Source organism: Myripristis murdjan, chromosome 8, assembly GCF_902150065.1.
Source record: "Myripristis murdjan chromosome 8, fMyrMur1.1, whole genome shotgun sequence".
Taxonomy (NCBI): Eukaryota; Metazoa; Chordata; class Actinopteri; order Holocentriformes; family Holocentridae; genus Myripristis; species Myripristis murdjan.
Window position 1 is genome coordinate 26480390 of NC_043987.1, and position 20207 is coordinate 26500596.

Genomic DNA, 20207 nt, shown 5'->3' on the forward strand with positions numbered 1-20207 from the left:
TGGCATCAGCGGCATTTTACCGCCAGTATTTCCCAGCAGGCGCCGGCACCGCAGCAAAATCCCCGCCGTTGCACTGTCACAGTGAATCTTTTTATGAGATTTAATTCATTTGGGCGCGCTGAAGTCGGAGAAACAAGACAAATGGGGCAGAAACAAGACAAATCTCTCAACAGTGTCAGTTGTGTGGACTGCTCTCGCCATCCATCCTCTCATCTCTCCTTCATTCGCTTCCCGTCTGGTCCTATCCCACCTCAATGACACTCGATCACTCTTCATCCCTTTATCCATCCATTACCTCTGTCATTTTGTCCTTCCATCTCTCTGCCCCAAGGCCTGGCTGAGTCCCCCCTCACCTGTCAAAGACAAACCCCCCCCCAGCTGCATTGCTCGGGCATATCGCGAGAGAAATATGTCAACCACAGAGATCGGAGTCTACTCTCATTAAAGCTGCATCAAGTGAGTAAAAAAAATGCAGTGCTTCCAAGTGGTAACAGTTTGAGATGTTGCGGTGTGACGTCAGTAAACTGCGCGCAGCATGCTCATGTTTTCCAGCCCAGTCTGATGCTTTCTATCAAAGGGACAAGAGAGGCAACAGATCTGACAGTGGTGAGTTCAGTTTCCTCTGTCAAGTGGATGCCAACTCACACGATGCAAGCTTTTACAGGGATACTGTTGAAACATGTCCATTTTTTAGTTTTTTTTTTTTTTTTTTCCCAAAGACCGTACTGGTCCTCTTCTGACTCCTCATCAACAGTTGTGATTGTATCTGTCTGTCACACATATTGGTTGAACAATGTCTGTTGAATATACGGCTCTGTGAAACTTTATACTTGGCCAGCACATGCATGCATGTTCTCTAAAATTATTGTAAATCTATTAAACCCTATAAAGCCATTCGTATCATATATGATACACGTTTTCAATTCCGTTTTTCGTTTTCAGTTTAATCAAAACTTGACCAAAATACTGTTGTACACCTTTGAACACTTCCCCTGTTCACCCTGGACCATACCATTGGCACTTCAAGTACATATCATATATCATACAACAGAAAGGTCGTGTAATAACATATTTTTTTATTTTATTTTATTTTTTTGTATATACAGGCTGACAAAAAAAAAATGGGAACTTTTTAACAATCCAATAAAACCAAGAGTGATGGAAGAAAAATATTTTATTCATAGTAATTGAAACCTTAAAACATGCCATTTAAGAAACAATGATGGAATATTCATTTTTTAAAAATTGTGCTGCCACTTGCTCATGTCTGCCAATACGCACTTCAAAGATTCCCGTTTTTTTTGGGTAACCCTGTATATATATATTTTGTTATAGGACTAAATAAAGGGTTCAACTTCAAAAAACTGGAATTTTCTGCCAATTCTTTCATAGTTCAGGCTTTATAGGGTTAAAATTAGTGCAACTCAAAGGAACTGACAGAACAATATCGGATGTCAACGGTTCGCTAAAAGTTGCTTTTAGTCTCACCAGAAGTTACTCAGAAGTCATCAAAATAGTCAAGGTTTAAATTTGAAACCCCTCAACTTGATGCTATTGAAAATGACCCCCTCCTCTGACACACACACACACACACAAACACATAAACAACTTTCCCTGTCCGTCTCCCCTCCCCTCTCATCCTCCAGCTGGGCAGTGCAGAGCAGCAGGCATCAATCTCGGCCCGGCTCTTCCTCCTCTTTAGCGGTGGCAGGCTGACACAGACAGTGAGCTTGTCACCGGCTTTTATAGCATTGACCTGCCGCGCCTCGCTCTCCTCTCTCCCATAAAAGGGGGGAGTTGAGTGATGGGGAGGCAGGCAAAGGAACGAGTGGAGGAGAGAGAGAGAGGGAGGGAGTGACAGACTCATACGGCATGCATAGCAACTGAGTACGCCTCTCCACATGTATCGCTCCATCTATCTCCCCCTGACTGTCTCATCTAAAGCCAACTGCAACACACACACACACACACACACACATACACACATATACACACACCCAAGCACAACACACGCCTTTTACAAAGACACAGAAGGTTAGCTGCGAGCAGCAACACAAGCCGACTTTGTCAAAGCTGCAAAAAAATCCCACTCTGATGCCTCAAACTGCAGCTTATACGATGAAGGTCACACTGGAGGCCAGAACCAAGTTAACTAAACCTTTTCCTACCTCGGTTCATGTCTATGTGCTGACATACAGGCCCACACATACAGCACTGTATGCCTGCCATGTTCTCTCTCTCTCTCTCTCTCTCTCTCTCTTTTGCTCTAATGTGCACACTCACACCTTGACCTTTGTGGGGAAATTCTCGGACACAGGAGTGTTGGCTGGACGGCATATTTGAAGGGAACCGCGGTGAAACAAAACCTCTTCCCATTTCTGTCTTTAGCTCTTGGCTCTGTGGTCCCATGCAGCTCAGTGGGACGGCACCCACTCTGCTGGGGTTTGGGGGGTTCATCCATGCTTAAAATGTATGCATGGTACTGTAAGGCACTTTGGATAAAAGCCTCTCTACGCCGACTATAGCAACACAGCTGACGGCCGCCTGCAAGAGAGAGAGAGAGAGACACTAATATGTGCTTTGTCCAGAAGCTACAGTACACTGCATCCCAAATAATTGCCTTCCCTCTGTTTGATGATAAAGTGCCTGGACAACGGCAGCATACCCACGAACATCAGTGGCCGGGGCTGAGTGTTTGATGAGGAGTGATTTGCCGGGCTCAGGGATGAGCTTCCCTAAAGCCTGCTGGGCCTCAGCTTTGGTCAACAAAGAGAAATCCCTGTTAAAATACAGTGCAAGAGTTAGGTCCAGCTCACTCCGAGGTGATTACAACCTATCTGTTCTCTAAGAGGGCATACGGAGACCAGAGTCAAACACGACCACGACTGAGAGCGGAGCATACATACTGCATAGCTGGATACGAGCCGCTTGTGATCAGACGAGGGGAAGCAGCATATGCACCGGGGATTGAACTTTGATCAGGAGAGGATTAGACTTGAAACTGGAATGTGTGTAATTCATGAACGCAGATCTGGCTGCAACTTGAAAGCGGCGGTGTGTTAATGAGTCAATAGCTGGTAGATGCGGTCAAACTGCCTAATGAGGAATGATGAAGACATCACGGGCCAAAGAGACACCGGCGAGCCACAGAAAATGTAAAATAGATTTATTTGCTTGAGTTTAGAGACCGAAACATTGTTCACAATTTTACAGTCATGAGGAATGTAGTCAACAGGTAGGTAAAAACAGCTATTTTTTTTGTCCAGGTAGGTTTCTTTTTAACATTTTTTTAAAGAAATAGGTCAAACAGTGTGAACAATAAAACGTGTTCAGCGCTGTCTTATTTCATTCAAGCCAAAATAAATCTTTTTTTTTTTTTTTTTTCATTTTGCTATTCAAGAGCACACCTGATCGATTGTGCTATAGAAAAACAACATTTTGTACAAACACTGATGTGAATCATCAACAACAGGAGTAATAGTCTTTTACTTTTTGGTTGGTTGACTCTGTTCGCTTTTCTTTTCGTGAAGAAAGCTTGGGCTTTTAACACACGAGACATGGTACAAGAAAAGAGGACTTTAAAAAAAAAAGACAATATGCCACAAGAATCTATTTACAGGGACTCAGCATTGACCTTTCTGTTTCTAGGCGATAGATCAGTTCATTCCAACATCGACTTGCAGAATGAGGTTCTGGCTTTCCAATATTCTTAGATGGAGGATACATGGAATACGCGGGGCTTTGAAGCTTGCGATCCGTACTTTTCCAGGTTCCTATCCAGCAGATTTTATCAGGAGGGGGGAAAGAAGGTGAAAACCATCCCAACCCCACCCCTACAGAGATGTGTTGCACCTCCCCTGCAGCATCAGTCCTGTAAGTGGCTGTTCAGTCCGGCACAGTTAAGGGGAGCGGAGGGTCTGAAGCTCCCCTAGCTGCACGGCCAAGTCCTGGGTGTCAGTCTTAGGCGTCTCTGGGTGCTTTCAGAGCAAGAGGAGAACTGGGACGGAGGAGCAGTGGGGTCGCTGGTACAGCAGGAAGTAGCAGGGTTAGGACACGAGTGTCTCTCCAGACCACTAGGACTGTTTGAGGCGTTTCCTCGGGGGACCCAGGAAGGGGCACTGGGCCGAGGCCAGGGAGCGGTAAGCCTCTGCTACGAGGTGGGGGTGGGAGGCCACCATGGACTTCCAGCCCGACGTCTCCATCACATCAGCCGCGTGACTGAGAGGACAAGAGAGACGGCAACAGAGACGGAGGAAGAGAGAAGATGTGAGAAGTGAAGGAGAGAAAATAGAAAATAGAAAATAAAAGACAGTGGGGAGAGAAAAAAAAATGATACAGATGAAAGATGATGAAAGAGGAAAAGACCAAGAAACAAAACAAGTGAGTGAAAATAAATTTACATAAGCTGACAAATTAGTATCTCTTGAGCTTGGAATTATAAGGTTTGGTCTCAGTGGAGTGCAGCTCTTAGATATTGAGCATCAAAGACTTGACATCCAAGCTGGCAGAACTCTTATGTTTTTTTTTTTCTTTGTCATATGTAGTTATTCCCCATGATCGATGAGTGGGAAAGGATTGCACGTATATCATGCATGATTTCTGAGCCTCTGCTGGCCTGTTTTGGACAAAACTTGGGGGGATAATGGATTTTCACACTGGGGTTCAACATTTTTAATTCTTTTTTTTTTTTTTAACTTGTTGGCCTGCTGCAGCACCACCACCAGGCCAACAAGACTCAAAGCTCTTCTCAGACGCTGCTGGATCAAATCTGATGAACCTTTGGGGAATGACGCATTTTTACACTGATATTAAACTGATAAGTAAACCACAGCGCCACCAACAGGCCAAAAATTCGCCAAGCATCACGCTGCAATGCTAAGACAATGCACATCACACATGCACAAAACAAAACAACACACACCCACACAAACACAAAAAACAATTACATTCAGGGTGAGCGATGCCACGGTTACTGTTTTTTTTTTGGTAATTATTTATTATAAATCTTAGAAGAACACTTTTTTCAGATAAACATGCATAAAGGAACAATCATTAATATGTGGATAACTCAATTTATATTAAAACAAAAAATTCAACACCTTATAATTCCAGGCTCATGATGTCCTAACCACAGTGCCCATCTCCCACAGATGTGAGTTTGCACCAGCAGGCCCTGTGGCAACTTCCACCCCCTGACGCCCTCGGGGTGCTGGGCTGCACTATCACGCACACCGCTGTGTGGCCTTTAATGACATTTTTCATGTTTTATTGTGTGTAAATAAACACCAGCGTGTGTGAGCATCCCTCTGTGTGTGTTTATATGTGCCTTTGTCTTGGCATGTCTGCACTTGGCGTGTTTGTGTGTGTGTGTGTGTGTGTGTGTGTGTTAATGCATCGCCCACACAGCAGCCCCAGACCTCCAGCCAACCTCTGACCCTAATCCCCACAGAGGACGTGAACCTCCGCTTCCAGCGATGGCCAGTGTGCGGAAGGACACGGGCAGAGCGGCCACAGCAGGAGGAGGAAGGAGGAGGGACGGATGGAAGGAGTAAGAAACGAGTAGAGAGGGGAAAGAAGCAGGGAGGTGAGAGGGAGTAATGAGTGTCAGCAAAGAAGGATGGAAGAAGAAACAGGAGGTCGTGGGCGGAAAAGATGCAGGGATGTGGTGGAAACTCAAAAAAGTGGGTGCGTCATGACCTCCAACAGGCGATAACTACAGTATAAGGCAAAAAGCCAGCACTGTAAACAAAACATTTTTTTTTTTAACTGTGTGGTTCTCCCCTCTTTCTGGCTTCATATAACTTACACCAGTGTGACACTACTTACCATCATTTATGACTATATGGCGAAGGTGCATTTTGCAAAATTGCCGAAGGTTGATTTAAGTGAGAACTGTGAGACTCAAGCGACAAAAAATGTGGAATAAGCACAATGAAAACCATCAACCATCAAATTACATACATACTCCACATTTTCCAGAGTTGAACCTGCACACTCCTTGCTTCAGTCGAGCCTCTACATTTTGCATACCGCACCTGTAGAGGTTTATGTCAACCTAAAAAAAAGGCAGCTGAACTCTTTTCTGCAAATAAAAAAAATCGAGTAAAAAGAGTTCAGGTGGCTTTACCATCCACGACAGGAGCTGGAGGAAGAGCAGCACTACTATTGTCTCGACTAGATGACTGTAAGCCGCTTGTAAAGGCTGGTCTGGAAAGAGGTGGAGGTGGCGGCGGCGGTGGTGGTGGGGGCGTTATTGGTTCCTCCGTGGTTGTTTGTTTTCTATATTCGTCCTCTATATTGATTTTTGTTTTGTTGCTCTTGTTGCTGTCGATGTTGTCCGAGGGAGGAGGGCTGATAACGCTTTGCTGGCCAGAGTCCCCCGTGGCCAATTTTCCCACCACAACAACTACGCTGTCGCAAATTAAACTGTCATAACGCCCATAACCACAATTAATGACAGGGATTAGGGGCAGAAAATCTGCATTACTGAACACCTTAGGCACACATAAGTTCTTAAGCAGAGAATGGGAAATACAAGAGGAGGGAAAAGGTGGAGGACAGACGGGGAGCGAGTGGGAGGGGACAAAAGAGGAATGACGCCAAGAGATGAGGGTGAAACAGCAAAGGGAGGACAGAGGAAAAGCAAGGGTGAAGGGAAAAAGTGCTTGGCTGGGAGAGGCTGTGGCTGAGAAATAAAGCGTCAGAAATTGAGGGAAGGAGCTATTTAGGCACGGTTATGGTAGTGATCGAGAGACTCCTTAGTTTTAACCGGGCGCTCAACTGCTGGATCAATCACTTCACCGTGGGCATAAATAGCAGTCGTTCTTAATAGGCTCCATCTTACCTAAACAGGCTGCCTGCAACATGATTAACATCAGCAACTGGGGTTTATTGCTAAATGGCCCAATGTGATATGGCAGCAAAATGGTCTGATGTGGGGATTAAATTAAATTTCCATGGGAGCCAAAAATTGCTCCCATTGAAAATTAATGACTTCCTTTTAACAAAACGCAACGTGTGTGCGTGAGTGCGTGTGTGTCCTTTGAGAAGAAGGTAAAAAAAATAAAAAATAAATAAATAAATATTTGTGTGGAAGTGTTTGAGAAGATGGATGACGTGCAACTCACTAGTTGATAAAGTCCACAGCTTGTGTTTTGAGCTGGTCGGCGCTGTGCAGGTCGGCCAGGATGAGGATCTCTGCGGCGTTCTCCACAGACAAGCTCGTGCACAGAGCATCTTCACACATCACCTTCAGCCTCTCCAGAGCGTACTGACAATGACAGAGAGGGAGAGAGAGAGAGAGAGAGAGAGAGAGAGAGAGAGAGAGCGGCAGAGAAATGCCAGATAAACTAAATTATCTCAGCTGCCATCACCCACCATTGTTGCATCGTGTAATCATTTGCAAACACACAATTACTCCACTGCAAATGGCAATAAGGGCTTGTTTAAATAGGAGAAAAGATGGTGGAGAGAAAGCAAGGCAACAGTTGTGCAGAGTGAGTGGGTGTGAGGGAAGAAACAGGGAGACAGGAAGGGATTTTTATTTATTTATTTATTTTTTTATTTTTTTTTAAGAGGTTCAACCCTGAGAGCAGATTCCTGAGTTTGCTCGCAAATATATTCAGAGAAATAATCTTTTCCTCGTCCGCTAAACCACACAGACACACACACACACGTGAATACCTCAAGATCACGAGTGGGGCTGAGGCATGCAGGGTTTCAGGTGCAGGCAGGGACTTAAATGGGTAAGGGCCTTCGCTATTGTGCAAAAAAAGAGAGAGAGGCTGCTGGGGAGCCGTCTGAATGGTACGGATGGCCTCTGCCTTGGCCAGATTCAACCTTCTGTTTATCCAGCTCTACACTGAGCAAACCCTCACTATTAATAGGGTGCAAAGAGGGAGTTCGCACGATGATGGGAAACATGGAGAGAGACATTGGAACGCGAGTGGAGGAGCAAAACGCGGGAGTGGACGAATGGACGGAAATCCTTGAGCAGACAAGGTCGGCACTTCATAAAGCAGTAATGAGAGGGAGTTATTGTGTTGGTGCATGTGTATGTGGGTGCATACATGTATGTGTGTGTGTGTGTGTGTGTGTGTGTGTGTGGCACATGAGCAGACATGCCGTGGTAGGTTTGTATTTTCTTGTAGTGGTGCATTTTTGTCGGACCATGCATGTATGTGTGTGTGTGTGTGTGTGGTCAGGGATTAGTGGGTGAGCTGAATAGCATGTATGTATGCAGGCCTGTGTGTAAATGAGCATTGTAACACACACACATACGCACACACATATGCAGACTCTGTACCTTGTCAGCTGCAGCCAGCAGGTCGTCAGCCATCTTGTCCAGGTTGGGGGCCTTGCCTGTGTAGATGAAGCACATCATCTCTTTGAAGACATCTGGCTCCACGTCATTTATCTCCACACGGTTCTGAATGGGAGGAAAGGACAGCAGAGGAGAATACACACAGGGTTTAAAGGAATAAAAGGAGAGGAAATATAAAGACAGATGCTTTGACAATCCTTCAAAACCGCGTATGGCAGAGCACTTTTTTTTTTTTTTTTTTAACTAAAATATCCCAACACCCACCTGAATTAAACTTACTCACCTTGTTTAGCACACACACACACACACACACACACACACATGCACAGGGACAGTGAGATATGCAGCGATGTAAAATAAGTTCCAGGTACAGATTTTTTTTAAAAAACATGGTGGGGTGTGGGGGGGGCGGCTTCTGAACAGTCGAAACACGTTTCAGCAAAACTCTAAACTACATTCTACTACATTTATTTAATTCTTTTCAGCTGATTCCTGGAAATTAATCCCAAGCATTCATTCCTTGACAGCGCCTGCAGCCTGCAAAGTAGGTTTTATCGCTTGTCGGCACAGTGACGGTAACCTGAACCTTTCCCTCCGCTCCAAGAGGCAGAACAAAGCAGTAAACCAATTATAACACTGCTTTATCGTCACCACGGCGACCACCGGCGTTTTAGCAGGGTCAGGCGGGGCGCACCGACAGCTTAGTGCATTTATGTCAACTCTGACCACTCAACAGCAACACAAACACACACATAAACAAATAACGAGGGGTTAGTGTGAAACCTGCTGGGTTACGCTTACAGAGCAGCTGGGCGCAGAGCCCATGTGCAGAATCACAGATAAAGAAACACGAGTGCCTGTGAACACACGCAGCTTTCAATCTTGAAAACAAATAGCATGAATTCAGCGCACACTCTTATTATGCGACATGAGTCCTGCACGTACATACTGTCTATGAATTAACCTCACACAGACTCGTGGTGCTCATCCCGATCGGTGCTTTCTTGTCACATTAATCAGTCCAGGTAAGCCAGTGATGCACTACAAAAAAAAAAAAAAAAAAAAAAAAAAAAAAAAAAAAAAAATCCCCATTTTACCAAAGTTTAGTCTAATATCTTGTTAAAAATCTTGATTTAAAAACAAAATCTCCCAATGGGATGAAATAATCCAATGAGTGTCCAATGCAGTTTCACTTATTTGAGGAATTTCTTTGGGGAAGTATAAATATGTTGAAACAAGGCAGAATACGGCCCACTAGCATCAAGAAAATTCTGGAGACAAGTCGATTAGCGTTGGAAACGAGAGGGATTATCTCATCCCACTGGCAGATGACTTTGTGTGAGAAAGGAAAAGAAGATTTTAACTCTGGATATCAGACCAAATGACTTGGCGAGGCGGAGATTTCGAAGGAGGGGTCTGAAATGCAGACGACGGAGGCTCAACAAATTTCACTCTGGTTCATTTTTGTCACTGCATAATAACACTGGAAGTCACATGGAGGGACCCAATAGAGCTTCCATCAGCGCTGCAGATAAGGCCAACTGAGGAATAGGAAATTTCAACGGTGCCTCATAAATAGATTTGTGGCTCCTGTAGTTACAGTGTGAAGCTCTTCTCTATTCACAAAGCAGCCCTCTATTAGAGTGTTTCTTTATGAGCTCATTTGTCTCTCCTCTATAGAGTGCTGCAGAGGAGTGTTAACCCATCTATCTGTTTTCTCTGTATCGTATGGGGACGCGGCCCACCATCTCTCCCTCTCTCTGATGAAGACGCCCACTTAAACAGCAATTAAGATGCATTTCCTGGCTCTGTGCTTTATAATTTCCCCATTCGAGCCGCGCAGGCATCAATATTCCGCTGACACGACGGCTAAATCACCGAGGTTCAATCTCACCACCATCTCCTATCAGATCAGCACAACCAACTGTGGCGTGAGGGCTCTCTCTCTCTCGCTCGCACACACTCACACACACACACACACATACACACACTGTGCATAGGGGACATTATGAAGACCAATGATCCACATATGCAATGCTGTAATACACCCATGCACACTGATACACACACGCTCACAGCCATAAAGACGTAGTTCTAATTAATGCGTCCAAAACATCAGTAACAGTAACAGTAGTAAGGGTGAGGTCTACAGGTTTCAGAGAGAGAATGTAAAACATTTTAAAGCTGCTTTAAAGCTATCCCAAATTGAATAAAATAAATAAATAAATAAATAAAATTAACTATTTTAAGTGAATAAAAAAAATGTGAGAACCTACTTATTTCAAATTTAAAATAGCCAATGAAATTTCGACAAGCATAAATAGTATTAAAGGGACAACAGGTAATAAAATTTTCAGGGACACAAAGTCCAGCTGTATTTAGTAATGAGTTTAAGATGAAAAAAAGAACATATTTTGCACATACCACATACCAGGCTCGCCCCGGGGTATTATTATTATTATTTTTAATAAATGCAGGTTAAATACGGGAAATTTACGGGAAAATACTAATACGGGAGGGGGCCGGGAAAGGAGGGTAAAATACGGGAAAATCCCGGCCAAAATGGGATACTGGACAGGTATGATTTTGCATGTTGTACACAAGAAAATAACACGTGATTCAAGATAATTCTGGAAACACTCATCTGGAATCCCACTGGAATTTTTTTTCTCACTTTTTTCAACAGAAAACAAGATTGAATATGGGACTACATGACTTGTTATCATGGAAACTTTTACTGCTAGCCTTGTTTTTATTAATCTAAGAGTATATGTGCAGGTTAAAAAACCTACCACTGCATGATGAAACACAAAAAAAAAAAACAACTTTAACAACTATATTCAATACTTTTAAGGCCTTAAATGTGTAGCTAAGTCATTTTTTAAGTACGTTTTTTTCCCCCACTGGTTTTTAAGGACCAGCAGCAGCCCACAGTGCATGCAGGAGCACATGCAAACACACTCGGATGTTTGGGAAGGTGAGTGCCAGCTGACGCAACAGGGAGAAAGATGAGAACTTAGAGATAGTCGCCACCGTGGGAACGGGGGCGAAGGCACAGCAAAGTGTCAAGCGCTCGACTCACCTTCTTACTCTCTTCCATCTCATGCTCAAACATGGCACTGAACACCGGCGAGCGAGCTGAGAGAGAGAGAAAGGGAGAGAGAGAGAGAGAGAGAGACAAAAGGGAGAGAGAGTGAGGAGTTGGTATTGTCTGAAGTGTTTGTACACGGTGACGTCTTTGATATGTGTTAACCGCCTGCCACGGGGCCAGAGGAGAGGAAAGCAGATGACTGACAGCAGTGACAAGCATCATGTGAACAAAGCCGAGCTCCTGATGAAGACCTCACCGGTGTGTTTGCTCAGTTTCAGCGCTCATAGACTGTCTGGACTGAGGCCTATATACGATGTGTAACACTCATATCAATCTGCCCTCTGGTTTGTGTGCTGCTGCGCAATAAGCCTGCACGGTCAGAGTTACCGCTACATCCTGCCTTTGTGGATCCGCTGAAGGAAGTTTTGTGAAATTGGCCCATTGGTCATTAACCATTCAAGTAGTTCCTCTTATAGAAAAACACTTGGCTTGTTTACGTCCAATTTTTTTTTTTTTTTTCCAACAAAAGACACTGTGGGCATCCTTGAGGTCTAATACACATCTTGAATGCATTTCCTGCCTCAATAGACATTTTTAAAGCCGTATTATGGAATATTTTGCTATTTAGACTGACAATGAAATTCGCTGCCCCTGCACTCATGGCGCCCTCCAGTTATTAAGTAAACAACCGGACAGTCATAAACGACATTTAGCTCCTTTCAGTGACGAAAACACATGCACAATAATCATTCATATGTCTCTGTGAGCACTGCACAGGCTGATTATGAGAAGCCCATGATCTGAATTGAGTCTAATGCGACATTGCCATCACATTTAATGCATAAAGTATTCATAGATTCGTTCATTCCTCTTCCGGTTGTTGTCATCCTGGCTTGAGAAAGAAAAGTTTCCTCACTCTTTCACACAGTTGGCTTTTCCACGCTGTCAAGAATCAAATTGTGGGGGAAACAATGAATAATGTGTGGGAATTTCTTAGCATGAAAATGGAAAAAATGTAAGCTATCAGTACAAAATATCTACTGGTGACTTGAGCCCAAAAAATATCTTTTATCAACCTTCAAAAAGCCATAGCGGTGGAACCTGAGAGTATACAGTGAGGCGGGATGAAAATCGTCTCGGGCTGAAACATCCCAGTCAGGCAGTCCTCGTCACCCCGGCTGATTCCCACATGGATGTTCGTCAGGAGGCTTGAACTCTGTTACCTCTCCCCGGCGTCTGGAGTGCACTCTGAGTCACTTCTGTGCCGCAGTTTCAAGGTTTAAAAGTTTTTTTTTGTTTTTTTTTCCTATTCTAGTTTCAATTCTACTTATTTTGTTTTTGATTTTAGTCGTTTCATTTTGGGCCAAAACGGGGGAAGATGGCTTTTTATGTGGAATACTTATTTCATTTTCAGATCAAAAAAAAAAGCACAAACTGAATCTGTGCCGCCTGTACTGGCTGGACATGCAAAGACAGGGCAAGTTGGCCTAAAAATCCAATGAATACGAGATGCAAGGGAAGCTCACACTCACAAACGAAAGAAAAAAACTTGTCATACCGAGGTAATCTAAATGCAACGCTTCCATTTCATTCCATATCTGAGTGATACTGTGACGATTTTATCTGTAAGATGAAGAGCAGCAAACAAACTGCAGTTGTTTCTTCTATTTGCAAGTGCACGCTCCCCTTGTATCGACTACAAGTGGATCTCATGAGGGGAGAATAATTTGCCGCTGTGATAGAAATTACTGTCCTCTCCACACTTGGCGTTTAATCAAAACCAAAACTATAAATAAAACATGAGTTTTTGTTTTTATTTTAGTTGGAAAACCAGACAATATGTTTTAGGCTGAGTTCTTTTTATTTAATTATTCTTAGTTTTTGTTGCATTTTGTGATAATATTAGTGCAACCACTTACTTTTTCAATTTCAGTACAACATAAGCTGTTACTTTTACCAGCCCTCTGAGTGGCTGATTGAAGAGGGATTATTCCAAAACCATGATAATACCCCGGTCCTGATTAGATGAAATTAATGACAGAAAAGTTTACTTTTCTCTCGGTGGAAGTTTTCCCACTACTTTGATTTTATGGAGCAAAGGGATATAGGAACATTGGACACTGATGCTGTTTAGTTTTCATGAGCGATTTTTCACATATGTGAGTAATGAGTAATCACTTTTTAAAATGAGTCATGAGTAATGCAGAATGTAATGAGGATGATTACAACTAGCGTTCGTCGGCCATCGAGCTAAAGAGTGTGAAAACACCAACAAGGCCAGAGCACCAGCCTCTCTTAGGGCCTGTTCAGACTGCGGAGCTTTTTTACCTGAAATCCACAACCCGCCTCGCATGGACTTCGTTTTGGAGAGAAATCGAGGCGGGCGCAGATCAGAGATGTGGGCCGGGACCTGGGGGTTGACGTGCAGAGTGTATCCACTGAAGATAAACTATTTCCAGCTCCATCTGCGTGCAAAAAAGTGAGCCTCACCTCACAGGCAGTACTTGAGAATCTGCGTCTTTCCATAAGAAAACACTCTGCAGTCTGAAAGGCCCTTTAGCCATGCGAAGAGAAGAGGTGCACCGAAATAACTCGACATGTTCAGTAATAGGTTGTTTGCATCATCCTGATGGTGAGGAAATAAGAACTCGCAGCTGGATGATTAGGTAATTTTAATTATGCATCTAAACCTGCCAGACTGTTTTGGAGATCAGTAAAATATGAAAGAACATGCTGTTGGGTTCATAAGATGGCTCGTCCTGTTTAGTGTAATTTGTTTTGTTTACACAGGAAGTGAGTTAAGTTAGCCAGACAGCCAAAGGTTTTTGCACTGCAGATTGATAATTCACTTTAGTGATGATGAAGACTGAAATTTTGGCTTCAGAAGTTATGAATTTAAAAGTGACAGATTAACAAGCAGCAACTTTGAATTATTATGAAAAAGATTTATGTTCACACTGTTCGCACACTGTATTATCTCTTATATACTGAGCAAAAATCCCACCAGCATCCAGGACTTGAGCTTGATGGTTTAACGCGGCGATTCACTGCCACGTTCTGATCCGTGCGACAGTCCTGGGTGATTATCGGGATGCGGATCGAGATCGAGATGTAAACAGGTCACCTGAAAAGCTGTGACCCACACTGCAAAAACACAAAATCTTACCAAGATTATTTGTCTTATTTCAAGTCAAAAATGTCTTATTCCTAGTCAAAATATCTCATTACACTTAAAATAAGACATGATCACCTCAGAAGTAACTTGTTTTTAGACAATTGTCTCTCGTTTCAAGTGAAAATTTGCTTGAAACAAGTGAAAATTTGCTTGTTTCATTGGCAAAATTTGTTTCTTGTTTCTAGCTAATTTTCACTTATTTCAAGTGAATTTTCACCTTTTCCACTGGCAAATTTTGCCAATGAAACAAGCAAATTTTCACTTGTTTCAAGTGACTTTTCACTTGAAAGAAGTGAAAATTGTCTAAAAACAATTTACTTCTGAGGTGATCATCTCTTATTTTAAGTGTAATGAGATATTTTGACTAGGAATAAGACATTTTTGACTTGAAATAAGACAAATAATCTTGGTAAGATTTTGCGTTTTTGCAGTGCACCCGGATGTGACGATCCAGGACCATCCAGGATGAATCTCCAAGCAGTGAGTCAAGACGACTAGACTTCCTATGTGAACGTTTCGCGACTCATCTGAGAGGCTGAAAGAGCGGACATCTGTTGGACATTTTTTTGGACTGGACTCTGACTTATGGTCATGTTTATGAACATACAGGACTTTTGCGAATGTAAATAGTCCCGTTTTTCTAGCGGGTAGGCCAGGTCAAAAATGTATATATTTACTGTGTAATAGCTGCTTCTTTGTACCAGCCTAACCCGCTTGCCTGGTGTATTACTGTCTACCGGAGACACAGAGATGGGCTAAACTCTCTCAAAGTCCTTTAATAATGCCATTTTACTGAAACTAGTTGAGACATTTCCAAGATGTCTGCACTGAAAGCACATTTACCAACTACTTATTGCCTAGGTAAGACTTTACACTGTCTTGGGGATAAACCTACAGTAAGCCTGGCTGGTGCAGCTCAATACTGGTGAGCTCATACTGCAGCAACAGAGAGAGAGAGGAGGGGGAGCAGAGACAGAAAGAAAGAGAGAGAGAGAGAGAGAGAGGGAGAGACACAGAGATATAAATGGTGAAAGGAAGAGAAAGATAGGGAGTAAGAGAGGGGAAGATAGAGCAATGAAGAGTAGAAGACAATTTGAAAGACAGGGAGCACAAGAAACAAAGCTGCAAAGACTCAAAGTAGGACACTAAGAAAAGGGGGAGATCTAGGGAGCGAAATGGAGAGAGGCGAGAGCCAGGAAAAGAAAGCAAGCAAGCACACAAGAGAAAGAAAGAGAGAAATAAACAAACAAACGAACGAACGAAGGAAGGGCAAGTGACAGAACACAGACAAAGATTCAGCACAAGACAGAGGGAGAGAGATGAATAGTGATGGGGAAGAGAAATGACGGGAGAGGAAGAGGAGGCAAAACCGCCAAAAGAAAACAGAAGAAAGACGAAAGAACGACAGAGGCAGATGAGCAGGGGAACAGTTTTTCTGTGATCTTTTTTCTTTTCCTTTTCATTTTTTTTTCTGTGAGGAGAGACAGAGGGACAGACAGACTCCACATCGAGTAGTGGTGTAAAGATCACATGGCCAATGAGAGGCCAATTTGAGCTGCTCTCCCTCCTTCGTTTGATCCCTCTCTGTCCGTCTCCACGGCGATTAACAGCCGGAAGAGTTGTCACGGGAACGGCCGAGAGGGAGAATAACGGGGAGGAGGGACGTCGCCTGGCCCAGGTAGAGCAGAGGAGGAGAGAGTGAGAAAGAGAACGAGAAACAGAGAGAGACAGCTACATGAGGAAGGATGGAAAGAGAACGCGAGAAATGGGGAGAGAAAAAGGGAAAGAGCCCAAACCACAGCAGCACATAATTAAAATGGCTCCTCACACACACATTTCAACAAATCCAATAATGAACAGCCTCTCCTCGCCCCCACAGAGACACACAGTTCATCAGTTTCCTAAAAGTTTTCACCATCTGATTCTGGCTGTCATCAAAGTGCCAATATCTCCAACAATTTGCTCCGAATATGCCATTTCTGTTTGTGTGTTGCAAATATGAGGGTGTACGCAACAGTGAAGATAACAAAAGATGTTATTCTGTGCGGATGTTCAATATATTTAAATTCTACCCTTTTCAAACCCAAAAAAAAATGGAAGAAATTTCAAGTCCTCAATGTTTCCCCGCAGAATTTTATTCTTGTCATGGTAGAAAACCCTCAGAAAGACAGATTACGCTGCCAATCTAATCCATCTTAACATTATTTAGTCTCACATTGAGTCTTAAGAACCTAGTTTTTGTTAAAACAAGTGAAACAATCGTCCAGTCTTCAAGATAAACACGGCGTAACAAGGGAGAATAAGGCCGATCAGCCCACTAGTATCAAGGGAATGACACTTCACACGAGAAAATTCTGGAAACTTGTATTAAAAAAAACAAACAAACAAAATTTGAACACTGAATATGACACTGAATGACTTAAGATGCTGATCTGACACTAAAATGGAAACCCAGTATAATAATATTGATGAATACTAAAATAAAGATGTAATCAAATAAACTGCATCATATCTATCGATTCAAAGGTGGATAACCCTGACCGTTTGGTGATCCTCAATAAAAAAGGCTAATATCAGTCTAATACAGAATTTATCCATTTATTGAGCGAACAGGAGTGCATAACACACCTGCAACATGCATGTGTGAGTCTATGTGTGTGTGTGTGCAGTAAAGCCTGGCTTCCACATGATCCATTGATCACTCAGTGTGTGTGTGTGTGTGTGTGTGTGTGTTAGAAGTGTCCACATGTTCAAAGTCGTTTGAAGCCACGAACACATCCTGATTGATCTTCAGGCTTTAGTTGCGTCTCATCAGGCTTTTCACACTTAACATACATGAATTTCATGAGCGATGCATCGGATTTAGCGTTTCAGGCATTGCGATGTCAACCGCAGATGAAAAATAACAGCATTTGTGATGAAACACTTTGATTTTTCACATTTTAGATGACCCGGCTTGCCTACAGGTATTTCCTCGCTGCTGATGCCAGAGCCTGGGAAGTCTGAGAAATCGGAGTCAATATCCAAACTCCATGCGCCTAATGAGTATTTACCACCTGAAAGCTGAGCAGGAAGCTTGTATCTGTCTTCTCTCCGGTATGCGATGAGCGCAGGAGGCTCTCACCTGCTAAGATGGCTTTGTGCGCCTGGAACTTCTGGCCGGCGACACACAGGGAGCAGTCGGTGAATCTGGAGTTTTCCCACAGATCTCCGAGCTCCTCGGCCAGCCTGCAGTCGGGAACCTTCACCATGTTCATCGTGTTTTGGCCCGAGATGTTCACAGAGTCCTGCACCACGCTCACCTGGAAACACACAATTCACCAATTTAGTTGACTCATTATCTCCTACATAGAGACACACGGGTAAATCCACAGCTTCCGGGGCCACAGTGCAATACAAATCACGATGATTACCCTCCTTCAGAGAAATGCGATGGTCTTTCTTTTTCTTTTTTTGGAAGTGTAAACAACCGGATCTACCTGACTTTAATAGTTAAGGAGTGTGTGTGAGATGCAGCCGCTAGCTCCTGGTGGTCCTGCAAACTTCAGCGGTGTTCCAACTGGTGTGAGAGTGACTAAGCATTCGCGAAAAATATTCACTTTAGACTGAAATGTTCCTGTAACTCACTGCGTGGTTGAAATGGAGGCAAATAAATTGCATGCAATGTTCATAACAAGACAATTCATCAGTCAATCAAACACGCTGTGAATGATTAATGTGGCCCTCTGCTTCTGTAATCAATACATCAGCACCTCAATATGGGGGCTATTCAAAGACCACCTATTCTTCCCTCTTACCCAATCAGATTGGTTACACTCTAAAAGCGAGCCAAACAGGCATTGAAGTCAATTTGTGATTGTGTGTGTATGTGTGTATATGTGTGTGTGTGTGTGTGTGTGTGTGTGCACAAGAGTTGTATGCACGTCTTCCCTGCTGACTTCACCACCTGTTCTAGACAATGTCAACCAGCCTCATTTATCTCTCAACAGGACTGAGTGCAAACACACACACGCACAGGCGCGCACGCACAAACACACCCGCGTACTCGCACACACACTAATTACTAACTAATTTCCGACAGGCTGGATTGACTGGCTTGCCTGTTTTTTTCATCTCTTTGTGATACAATCTAATCAAACAAAAAGCCCACATAATAGCACTGTTAGCGAGCCACAGCACTGCGCAGAACGGCGCTGACGGCGTGGTTTTCTTCATTAAAAGAGGCCTGTAGCTGCTGATAATGTAATAACTAACAGATAATTTTATAATTTATCAAAATCCCTCAATATCAGTCAAAAACTTTTCTTAAAAAAAAAAAAAATCAAAGGATAATGCAAGAATTTTAGACTGAGACAGTAATGTTTTCATGTCCTGATAATGTAATGCATTATTACATTAAGATTGCGACATACAATACGTTACAAAGGATCTAACATTTTTCTTAATTTCTGACGTAGGCCTTGGCCCAAATATGGAATTCAGGATGCAATACATCTTCTCTCTGAGGAAAATAGATGAGGTTTATGATCCTCCCTGTCACAGTGTGTGATTTAAGGTGGTGTATAACACTTGGACATTTTTATCTGCACATTTCTCTCTTAAATGGGGCTCGATCCACAGAATTCTGATGCGGCTTTCCCACCAAAATAATTTGTTAACACTGCAGTGCACCTTAAATATGTAGCTGGCCGTTCTGTGACCGGCTTTGTATGATTAAATTTACATCTAGGACTGTTCTGGCTTGATGTTGAGCCGTAAAAAAAAAAATACCTGGTTAGCTAGCTACCGTGTCTTTGGCTGTTCGATCTGTTTTCTTTGTCCAACATCGACAACAAAAGTATTAAGAAGAGGAAAATCACTACGAGTCTGGGTGTGTGCACGGGTCAGCAGTTTGTTTTTCTTAAACCACACCAGTCATGTTCAGGTGATGCAAAATGTGCAAAAACTTTTCTTTTTCATATACAAACAAATGTCCAGATGTCATGAAATATTCTGAAGGAAAACCCATTCATTTCTCCAATAGACAAACTTTTTTTTTTTTTTTTTTTAATCTGAAGGGCTTGAAAATGCGAGGAAATCAGAGACAAAAGATGACATGACTTCTGAGGCCTGTATCAACGTGAAAATGTTATTACTTTTAAACATTTATTACATTTTCAACCCATTTAGAGGAACAGCTTATCACTTTCTGAACCATTATCACATTATCCAGCCCGAGATAAGACCAGATAAACAAAAACACTTGAAGACAATCTTCTTTTCTTGTTTTCATTGCCGACAGGTCCGAAACACATTCAGCAGGTTTGTAGAGAAAAAGGCTGAAAATCCCCACAACATCCCAGCAAAGTGACCTTGCTGCTAAAAGGCTCAGCCAGGGGAGGCTGACACCCAAAACCCCATGAAAAACAGCCAGTCCCCCTCCTCGTCCAACCAGTCATCCAACGCCGCATCCATCCAGCCGTTCATTCAGCGTGCACAAAAAGAGGCAGAGAAAAAGAGGAGAAACACATACAATGGAGAAGTGCGTGCCAAGCAGGAAATTGAATGTCAAGGAGCCTTGTTTGCTCCTGATGAGGGTTTGAGGGTTAGCCGGGAGGAGAAAGACTGGAAGACAGAGA

At 43.0% G+C, this 20207-nt stretch overlaps 1 protein-coding gene across 2 annotated transcripts in view; it reads right to left on the reverse strand.

The window, feature by feature from the left end:
* Positions 1-3151: 3151 nt before the first annotated feature.
* Positions 3152-20207, reverse strand: part of spop (speckle type BTB/POZ protein) — a 93740-nt gene continuing 76684 nt past the window's right edge. The window contains exons 7-11 of one of the 2 annotated variants that reach the window (XM_030058518.1): positions 17714-17891; positions 11406-11461; positions 8306-8428; positions 7128-7270; positions 3152-4218 (exon numbers count right to left, since the gene is read on the reverse strand). In XM_030058518.1, coding sequence (XP_029914378.1) covers positions 4074-4218; positions 7128-7270; positions 8306-8428; positions 11406-11461; positions 17714-17891 — 645 coding nt within the window. In that variant the 3' untranslated portion in view covers positions 3152-4073. The remainder of the gene's footprint in view (positions 4219-7127; positions 7271-8305; positions 8429-11405; positions 11462-17713; positions 17892-20207) is intronic. The other variant, XM_030058519.1, reaches the window with a different exon arrangement.